The following is an 11,386-nucleotide window of genomic DNA, read 5'->3' as shown; positions in this document are numbered from 1 at the left end:
GAAAGAAAGAAAGAAAGAAAGAAAGAAAGAAAGAAAGAAAGAAAGAAAGAAAGAAAGAAAGAAAGAAAGAAAGAAAGAAAGAAAGAAAGAAAGAAGAAACCTCCAAATCTGTAACTGCTATTTCTCACTGAAAGAACCATGAATTGTTTTGCTTTTGTTTATAGAGAGAACTATATCCAAATACTTTTCAATATTCTCTTTTAGGAGTGATCAATTTTAGGAATAAAAGGAGGGAAAAAATGCATTTTTCTTATCATAGACATTTGAATTTGTCTTTGACAGCTGTGCTGCCTGTTTTAAAAAAAATGAATATGAGATAATCTGATCTGAATATGATGGACAGAAATTAAAGATCCATGAATTAGACCCTGTTTYCCTGTCATTTTAGAGAAGTAACATCTGATAGTGCAGGGTTGCACAGCTTCTAGTCTTTGACCTCATTTCTTCACTTTGACCTCATAAGAGGAGTCCCCTCTAAAGAAAAGTTCCCCAAATTAGCCTGAAAGCAATTTTTAGAAAACTTTTTCTCTAATGGCTGAGTCAGAAATCTTGTCCTGTTTTAGGACATTTGGGTCACAGTGTATGGATAGTGATATCAAAACCAGAAACCTGCGAGTCAAAAATTAATGGGAATTGTTGAGATAAAACTCTCCTTAAGAGTTGGTTTTAGTGTTTAGTTGTCTTCTCTCTTTGAAGATTTGGTTTTAGTGTTTTCCCTTCAGCTGTACCTCCTTTCTTTAGTACAAGAGAGGAGAAGAGAATCCAATGTGCCCAGCTGATAATGAGACAGGGAATTTGTACCTAAAAACTTCTGAAATACATTCAGTATTAGCATCTTCAGAAGGTCAAAGATCCTGAGACAGTTGCCAAAATTATGATCTTGTCTATCATCTGCTTTCTTGTTTCTGATTTTATAGTAATAGTTCTGCTAAAACTGAAAAAGTGACATGTTCACAARGTCACATGAATCCAGGATGGAATAAAAGCCAAAGCAATTCAAGCTTTGTCTAAGAAAAAAATTGCAGGTCCCCAAGTGTTTTGCTTCATTTTACTTAACTTTCTTGAAGGTGCAAAATGGTAAAGGAATGTAAGGCTGGAATAAGAAGACTGTCTTGTATTGTCTGTCCTTGGTTCATGTTGATTTGGAGTGCTAAAGTAGGTGGGTAAAGTCAGTCATATGAGTTTTATTCCAATATTTGTGATTATGATGATAATAATGTCTGTAAACAGACTTCTTTGGGCTTAAAGGCTGAGAGCAGATAAAGATCCAAAACATACTGATGAATTACATTATGCTGAGCAGCCCTTGTTACTGGACATTCATGTCCTGAAAATCGGATTCTGATCTCTCAAGAGTTGAAGGCTAAGAATCTTTATCACTTCTTACTTTCAAGTTTTGGCTATGTTGGACAGTTAATCCAGAGTGCTCTGAGACACAAGACTTTTTCAGGAATCTCACAAGAACAGCCATTCATATAAATACCTCAATTCCAGTTGAGCCAAATGTATTTTAAGACTTTTTTTTCCAGATATATTTCAAACTTTCTTCTTCCTGTGCCCAGGAACTGTAGAGAACTATGATTGTGAGAAAAAAGAGGAAGTGTTTGCCTTTTTTTATAACATTCCCATTTTGTGTGAGTTCAGGTAGACTTTATTAATCTGAAACTAGCAATAAAATAGGATCTGAAAATAAATGCGTGAGAAAGCTAGGACGTCAGCAGTACTGAAATCTTACTTTGATTTTCAATGCAGAATGAAAGATTACAAACAAGAGTAAGTCAGTGAAAAATGTGGAAATTGCTGTTTGTCTTTGGTTTCTACTTTTGTTCTTCATTAGTTTGTAAGCTTATATACATGTTTATATCTATGTCTTCTACAAACCAAATTTAAGATTCTGAAGATAAAAGGAAAAGGATGATTTTGGGGTGGGTTTTTATGTCTGCCGTTTTTTCTAGGAGGCATTTGATGTATTAAGGACCATGTTACAAAGTTGTAATGGGAATTCAGACTTCAGTAAGTAAAAATTGTTTGGCAAAAAAATAGCTGAAATGAGGGTTTTAGAGAAAGAGCAGAAGAAACAATTCTGTGTTTCTGGCATTTAGAACTTTACACTGGCTTTATCTAGAAGTTTAATAATTGGACAGAAAAAACCAAATATTCTAAAGTGCTGTGCTCAAGAGGCTCAGAAGGATCTGTTTGCTCTGAGGATTACAGCTGGCTTTGCGATGATGAAATAGGATGTGACTGGTACAATCATGCTGTGCATAAAAGTGCTACTGGACATAATAGCACCGTGCATTTCTTTTGTAATGGAGGGAATAAATTTTTGCCAATCTTGAATAAGGACAGATAGTACAATTTTATGGAGCTCATTATACATGCCTCTCAAAGAACAAAAAAGTTGGAATAGTGTTCAGCTGTGCTCTTCCAGCTCTCCTTATGTTTCCAAATCTCTGCATTTTCTTGTGCTTTTCCATCATCTTGTCCTTTGCAACTGTCTGCCATAAGAGAGGAGGGCAGAGAGAGGTGAATGAATTCAGGAAAAAGCCTAGAAAACTATCAGAGTTTTGAAATGAGCTTCAGCTGTTATTTTAAGAAAACTGAAATACTTTGTGATTAAGTAAATCCCAGTCCTTGAAGAAATGCAGTTCTAAATTAAAAAAAAAAAAAAAAAAAGAAAAAAAAGAAACCAGGAAGTAATTTTTGGGAGTAACATTAAAATTGCCTGTGAAAGAAGCTGAAAGGTTCCATTCTACAGATCTGACCTCCATCTGACTAAAATATATAAAATATTGTGAAGAGTCAAATGCTATTGTTCCCATTTGTAGACATAGAACTGAGGCGGAATAACTGAGGCAGACTTGCTAAGGCCAGAGGCACAGCAACATTTCAGCCTCTCATCCATGCTAGTAATCAATTGGCAATAATTGCAAGTGCTCCCAGTTTAATATTTTATAAATAGTTGTAGTATCATTGTGACTGATATTTATAAAAAGGAATAATATACTTAGACGCAGGAGAAAATTGTTTCCTTCCATCATTAGGTGCTTAAGTTTCACAAGGTGGTGAAGCACAGTGATCCTTCTGTCCCAAAGAAGCTCTGGAAAAGCAGCTGTGAAGAGTAACAGAACTACTGCAGCCTCCTGGTCCTCTCCTTTCCCCTTCCAAAGGGCTCCCCACAGTACAGAGACCTGCTGGTATTGGTATTATTTAATGATGAGGCTGCATCAAACTTGTGTCCCATGAACAGTAGATAACTTTTCCTTGTCCTCTCCTGCAGTATGCATGATAAGCATGCATCCCATGGACATTTAGGATATGGGATTCTGCAACACTCAGGAATGGTCCCATTGACTTTAGTGGGCTCTGAATACGGTTACTCCCCTATTGAGGTGTAGGGGCTGTGGGATAGTAGTCTCTTAAAAATCTACAGTAGGTGTTTGGAACCTGTACATACTTCCTGACTACCAAAGATATAATTAATGATTAATGCATTAATGACACCATAGGAAAGAGGTAAAGCAAGCTGAATACAAGGAGCATCGTGAGGACAGTGTGACACATGCTTTCAGACTGTCACCCTGCTAACTACCTCATATTGTGGTACAGGAATGACCCACACGACTCAGAAGCTAGGAGAATGAAACAACCTACCTTCTGAGATTTCACTTGAAGTAAATAAGGCTATTCTGTGTCTTCTCTTTAGATGTGATCAGTAAATCTGTGTACACCATACTGAAAGAGCTGTTTCCTGCCTCCACTTAGAGACAGCAAGCCCAGAGGTTAATGCAAAACATAGGACTGATAGAAATCAAAGTGCACCTCTTGAAGACAGGYGTTAACAAACCTTATCCTTAATAGGCTGAATTTCATTCTCATACACTTCAATCATCAGTGAAGGTCATGGAGTCCTTCTATAGCTGACTGACTCACTGTCCAAGTGCATGTAAGCTCAGTGAGGGAATGGAGGGAATCATGGCCAAGAGCCAGACCTCACAGATGGAATGTTTCTCACACTTGTGTTGATGCCTCCTACAGAATTGATCCAATCAGCCCCAAATCAGCTGWTCTCATTTGAGAAATCAGTTCTCCCTGCAAAAAGAAGTGTCAATCTATCACACAGCTGAGGCAAAGGCAGTTTAGTTATATCCCTCACCCACCTCCAGGGCAGCTTTGCCAGTCTCAGCAGTGGATGCTGGTGGAGTGCCCTGGCATCACCTTAACATTTGGTATGGCATCTTCATCCTCTGTGATGCAGCAGTCTCTGGGGTCATCCTTAGCTGGAATGAAACCCAATATCTAGCCCGGGATGATGGCCAGCACTCAAACCTTGCAATTGCCACAACAGCAATGTTGTGGCACCAGGATTCATCTTAGTTTCTGATAATTAGAGGTATGATAGTCAATTGTATAACAAGGGACATTAGTGATTTTCAGCATCCATCTAAACATCCAGCCCTCTTCCTACCTCTTGTTCAGTTTTTGGCCTCTGCAGCTTCCTGTGGTATAAAGGTCTGGGGATTAATTGCAGTGTTGGAAAGACTGCTTTGCTTTATATATTTTCACTTTCTCATATTTTAATGGACATTCACTTGAAAATCTCTTTGAGGGGAGGCAATAGAGCTGTTTGGACTAATGGGATTACCCCTATATTTCTCATTAGTGCTACATCTATGATTTCTTTCAGAGGGCTCATAACATGCATAAATATTTAAATATATATGCTTTCATGAAAAATTGATCGAGAGCCAAAAATACTATATAATATGATATGGGAAATGCATAATTCCAGGAAATACTATACTTACTTTAAACAAAGATTTTTCAGAATAGATAGAGGTTGGTATTTTTTCCTAGCAAAAAATGTGAGTGAAATTCTACATTGTCAGATCTTGAAAAGCAATATACAAATCTACCAAACTTCTCTGGACTAATAAGGACTGAAGCAATCAAAGTAACCTATTCCTATCACTTTTCCCCTAATATTTATGGAGAAACAACTCAGAGTTCTTTTATCTCATCGCCCAAATACTATTTRTGCAAGTGTTTATATTTTTGCAGTCTATATGTGAAATTCAGCATTATTTGGCAAATTTGCATATTCTGCAGGCTCAGTGTCTCTTCATTAGGAAATGGATGRCTTAAACAGAAGCATGTTCCAGGTCCAGAGTGTCTCCCAATGCTTTTCACTGCTACTCAAATGTATGCCTGTAATTTTTCTGTTTCAGGTGATTTTCACTACACTTTATTTAGGAATTGCTCCCTGACACTGGAAATATTTAAATGTCCCAAGATTGATATTTCTAGTCATATTGTGTTTTAGCACAAACATATTAGGTATGAGTAGGTAACTGCAGGCAACAGCTGATACATAGAAACATGAAGCTGCTTTAATTAATCACTGAGAATAATTGATTTTACACTCAGGAGAGTTTTATCTTAGTTTACAGATATAATTCAAAGTTTAATGTGGACCTCATAAAAGGGCAGGTCTTTCCCCTTGGAGAAAATCCCATGATAGTGGGAGAGGGGAATGGGAGAGGAGTGAATGCATCTCAGATATCAGTTTGGTTTAGGGCAAAGTACCTTTGGAGTGGTACTTGGCAAAAGGCATTATTGTAGTTGCATTATTCTGGCTAGGGATATGCTGCCTTCCGTGTGATTCATGGACTTTATGAGGCACTAAAGTTCCTGTGACACATGCCTCACATAATTTTAGAAAAGCCAAAATCTTTTGTGGATGTGTATCAGGCACCTGAACCAGCCRAAGGGGCTAACCTGATGCCCAGTGCAGCTGCAATCTCTAATATTGAACGGCGACCAGAAGGAAAATACCCCTGTTGTGGGGAAAGAAAAGAAAGAAAATGCAGGTATTTTCACAATTGTTCACCATATTTGTTGTAGTCCTGCAAACTGTACAAACACATCTGCAACACTTTCAACTTGCCTGCTGATAAATACATCCTTATTTTGGTTGTACAGCTGAGGCTATCTGGTGAGAGTGACAGCATGAAACACTGTGACACCAATTAGCTGTAGGACACTCGTTGTGCAGGCAGCACAGCAGGTCGCTCGGCTAGAGGGACCCACAGCTTGGCCACAGTGCAGTATTTCCCTTAGTGCAGAAAAACCTCACATTTTATAGCATTTTTGTTTATTTTTTTAAACATATAAAAATAACTGGGGCAGGTAAAGATAACTCATTTCTGATATTTCTCTTTCGTTTGGCTTGACTAAATAGGAGTGTTTATTTTTATTTTTGTTTTAGCATAAAATCAAACTCTAAACTCAGCAGCCCTTAAGTATGTAAAATTCCTAGCATGCATAATTTGTTGATTTAGTTTCCATCTTTTTTTCATAAAAGTGTAGTAAAGATTTGTACTTTCACCTTTAATCTTCTTTATCCTTGATTTTTTTTTTTTTTTCTGTATAATCAGTTTAGCTGGCGGTTTGAGAAAACGCCTGTGGTGGTAGGATCAGAAGGAGCTTTCTGAGGAGCAACAATGCACAAAAATGGGATCATATATTTGAAGCTCATTGCAGAAAGGATATAACTGATGATAAGGAAAATCWAAGAAAGAGATGCTTCTCTGTATTTTTCTTGAGAAGCAGAACTTGACATGGCAAATTATGATTTATTGTAATATCCAAAAAATATTACTTCAGACTCTATGTTACACATTCCCTTTCATGTTAGTGATTTTTTTGTCCTTTTAGCATGAAGATCTTTATTTAAAAGCCCTGTAGGATGTCAGTTGTGAATAATCTTTGGTGGGTTTTTGTGCTGAGTTTCCCTTTCTGGAACTCTGTCTTCCAAGTTTTCCTCTACCAGCCGAAAACCCCTTTACTTCAGGCTAGGTTTTTTCACTTGGATCAGAGAAACCTAGAAACCATTGCTACAGTTGCAATATCCAGGTCGGTAATTGCTCAGGAAAATGAGTCGTCCAGGGTGTTCGCCTCTGGGCTCAACAAGTCGCTGTTGCCAGCAGAGGCAGAGGATTCAAAATTGCAACCTCCTTAGGGAGGTGGTTGCAATCCATAATAAACACTGTCGATGAGCAAAGGTAAAGGATCAGTGCTGTTTTACTGGGATGCTTCAGCCCTTTATTTTTCCAAAGCAAGAGGAACACAGTAAGACATAACTTGTGTATCTATGTTAATGCTTTGTTTTATTTATTTAGATGGATTGCTTTACAGGGATTAATTTCACAGTTTTTTGCAGGTGGTATTAGAGCTCATAAGGATATTKCTTTTGTAATTATAACCCATAAATGGCTGGACAGATTTCCACTGTAGGAGTGATTCTCTTAATAATGACACTTGATATTGTTTGTCTAATGTACAGGGGTTGTTGCATTTTTACTTCATCCATTAGCAGTTTCTATCCTAATCTCTTACCTTAGGGAACTATAGTCAAAACAGTAACTAGGCATGCTGTCAGAATGGCACAATAATATTAAAATATTACATTTTAATTATGTTTTGAAAAATTTCTGATAGAAACATGACTATTTTTCTTTTCTCTTTTCTATATTCTTTCTTTTTTTTCCCCCTCTAACTAACTTTTTTCCAACAAAAATTGTTATAGTTAAGCATTTGCAGAAAGGCAATTTTACACCGGATCCTCAGGTCATACTTAAATTTCAGTCACCTTCAGGAAACACATGCCAGAATTGAGACCCTAATGCCCYCAGGTGTTGCCATCATCCCAGACCAGTCTGATAATGTTCTTGTAATTGATGAGACTCGTTACCTATGCTGACATAAATTAGCCATGATCTTATCAGAAGGGACTTGGGAAAAGACTGTAATCCTGCCCTGTTCCTGTTATTTACCATAAGCACCCTGAATTAGCCACAGTATAATGAACTTGACATGTGTCCAATCTAGTCTACCTCTGCTTTATTCCTTTATGAATAAGTACAGTACCAAAAAAGGATAATAGAGAGCACAGAACTTGTGATGTTGTCCTCACTCAAAATCAGGTGCTCTTAGGATCCCATCAAGCATTTATGTAAATTACCTTTCACTGATTGAGTTAGAAATTCCATTCCTGAAGTGACAGATTCTGGATTGCTTACTTTCTTTTTGACAGGAAGAGTCAAATGCACTTGCGTGTACTGGCTGATGTAGAAAAAGGTGACTTATAATACTCTTACTTAATTTTTGCTGTAATTGCTAAGGTTCTAAGATTCACACTGACAGCAGAAAACGAGAAGCACATCCCTTCAATGGACAACAAAGCAAGGTTCACATAACAAATATGAGATACTTCTTCCTCAGTTGCTTCTTGGGGTTTGTTTTGATGAATATGAATAGTCACCAAAAGAAAATCTTTATAGCTGCCCAAGATATATCCTGAGATAAGGTTTAAGGGCAAATTTCTTCCCATCCACTTAGGAGGTTTTCTAAAAGGGTCCTGTAATCTCTGGCTGCAAGGCCAGGTGAGATTTTTAAGCAGGCTGATGCCAGATTGACAGAGGGTTGGGGTCTTCAAGCTTCCCCYAGAACCACGAAGGACAATGTAGGTGTTACACACCCACACTGCAGCCTTGGGTGAATATTAATTAAAGGACACAATGGACCAAATTCAGACCTGGTAGGTGGAAATATGACTCTCCTGAAGACAATGGAATTTCACCATATTTTACTGTCCTGGATATGATCAACCACAATCCCAGAATACTAAATCTATGGGAATGTATTAGCTCCTTATAGGCTCTTTAAGATCTTTTATTTCCTCTGAAGCTCGATGTTCTTATCAGTGAGGTCTTGACACATTATTTAACAATATCTCTATTAATCTGTTATGATACCTGGCTGAAGTATGTTTCAAAGAATGTATTTTGATTTTATGTCTGCTAATTTTGCTTAGTAACAACAGTTATTATTATCCCCATAATTCAGGGTCACCAGCTTAGACACTCTTTATGCCATCCTGATGGATCTCCGGGGACTCTCTTGACAGTCTTTCTATTTCAGCAGTATCTCCTTTCTCATTTACTCAAGATCTTCAGACCAAGCTGTCTCAGTACACTGATAGCTTCAAAGCTCCAAACCAATTCTTGTCAGGTGTTCCATGAGTCAGTCTGGGATATAGGAGAAAAAGTGCTCATATCTGTTAGACCTCCATATATCCCCTCTCAAGACATCTTTCTATTTCAGTGATAAATTTGGACCAGTTTTGTAACCAGTGAGTACATCTGTCTAATTCAAGAAGAAGCAAAGAGAAGATTTTGCATTTTGAAAACGCCAGTGTAGAAAGGTTAATTTAAATTAAAGACTCTTTAATACACCTGGTTGAATTAAAGTTCAGCTGTATGGTAAGAACAAATCTCATGCATCAAGACCCAACAATCCCAGTAGTGTAAAAAAATGAAACAAGGAATGGAAAAGAAAGAAAACCACTCAGTACTGACAGAAAAAATAAATTGATGGTGTAAAAGGAAAGCAAACATTTTGTGATTTTACGTCGTAGCTTATAAATACTGATAAAGAACAACAGTCAAAAGGTGTGATGTTGCTTTTCTTTGAGAAAAATGCTTCCTTTCTTTCTGAACCATAACCATATTCTTAGTGTGATATCTGACCCATGGATATTTAATTCTCTTTATGCAGCTCTGGTTAGGTAGGAAGAATACTTGGTCGGTTCTTCAGAGCAGTAAGCAGGCTTATGGCTCTAAATCGGAAGTTTAAAATAAAAACTAAAAAATCCTTTTAATCTGAAGTCAACTGGCTCAAGCAGAACTTACTAACTTCTTAAGTCAGAAATTGCCAGAAGCACAGGAATCCTTCTGTGGCATCTAACATAGTCATCTTTCCTCTCTTCTCCACTCTGTCTGCAAAAGGGATATGAATGCAAATAAGCAGACCCCAAAGTACCACATGGAAGTATTGTCTACCAGGCATCATGTGAACACCCAGTATCTGGGTCTTCTTGGACACAAAAGATTTGAATATAAATGATTTCTTGGATGAAACTCCACTGACTTCACAAGGAGGATCTGAACTTGAGTAAATTTGTAAATTTCACCATATTTAAAGAAAATGCTTCAGTGCTACAGTTTGTCTCATCCTGTGACTTGCATGAGGAAGCTTTAGGAAATTCAGTTATGGGGAATGTATCCAGAATGTTTCATTTTTGATCTCAGAAACTGCTAATCAAAATTAAAATGGTATGATTTCGCTATGTCTGACTCATTCTTCACCTTAAGGGAGATGTGCTAAAACAAATGAATCTTCATTGTGCAAACTCAACATCTCATTCTTTAAGGATGCATTGATGTTTAATGCTTGACTTACATTTCTAAGATAGTAATTGTGTTATCTTTAACACTTTGACTTGTCCAAGGAATTAAGCCAAAATTGTCTGGAAGCCGTTCTGAGTGTACTTGAGTAAATGAATGTGGAACTTTGCTAATGAATAGCATTTTAGGTACTTAAATTTAACTTGGGACTTATATATTGTGAGGCATGTAGATTATGCAGATTATTGTTACAGGAAACCCAACAACAATTAGTGAAAAGCCCCAGAGATCAGTCATCTTGAGAACTAAATGTCTTGAGCAAGGAGTTCATTTGAACTCTTTTTTTTTTTTTCCCCAGACATTGCAAATGGATGTAAACAAGCTGAATATCACATTGCTTYGGATATTTCGCCAAGGAGTGGCAGCAGCACTGGGACTTTTACCTCAACAAGTTCATATCAACAGACTCATTGTAAGTACTAAAAGACTGTGTGTATTAAAGTGTACCTGTTTAAATTATCTTCAATTTATTTTCCTGTTCCTATGGAAGAATACAATTAAATAGGACAGAAAAATACTTATTATTCAATTATTTCAGCTGCACTACAGAAAAATAGATCCCCATTACAAAATTATTTAAATTTTCTTTTGAAAAGAAACCATTCTCAGCTAAGTCAGATAAATCTCTTTTTTGTCCTATTCATAAACAGATTCCTTATCCCTTAGTTTTCATTCCAATGAAATTCTTCTTCACATTCACACATTAACCATGTTTTGTTCCTCAAAGGTTGAATATTGCTCAAAAAGTACATGTGATTCTTCCTTTCAAAGTCATCTTCACAATTAATCTTCAGACTTTCCATTAGTGAATTAAATGTCATCTCACAATATTAATATTCATACCTTGTTATTCTGCTATAATAATCTGTCCTTAGAAATGATCTTGCAGACTATGGTGTCCTATTGGCAAAAAAATGGTAATAAATTTGCTTCTAGCAAATTTGACTTTTTTTAATCATCTGTCATTGTATGGTTTTCTGTGTATGTACACTTAACACTTGTGGTTTTATGACAGTTTTACAATGAAGCAAGGAAACCCAACATCATGTGTATATTTCTAGCCTTCAGTTCATTTTGCA

The 11,386-nt window shown here is 36.8% G+C and overlaps 1 protein-coding gene across 1 annotated transcript in view; it reads left to right on the top strand.

The window, feature by feature from the left end:
* Nucleotides 1-11,386, top strand: part of PTPRR (protein tyrosine phosphatase receptor type R) — a 135,960-nt gene that overhangs the window by 58,489 nt on the left and 66,085 nt on the right. Inside the window, exon 3 of the mRNA XM_057378186.1 lies at nt 10,606-10,719. Within this exon, the coding sequence (XP_057234169.1) occupies nt 10,606-10,719 (114 nt within the window). The remainder of the gene's footprint in view (nt 1-10,605; nt 10,720-11,386) is intronic.

This window comes from Malurus melanocephalus, unplaced genomic scaffold (assembly GCF_030028575.1).
Source record: "Malurus melanocephalus ecotype Western Australia unplaced genomic scaffold, MMel_1.1 scaffold_10, whole genome shotgun sequence".
Classification (NCBI taxonomy): Eukaryota; Metazoa; Chordata; class Aves; order Passeriformes; family Maluridae; genus Malurus; species Malurus melanocephalus.
The sequence above is the reverse complement of the archived record's forward strand: the minus strand, read 5'-3'. Positions and strand labels throughout refer to the sequence as shown.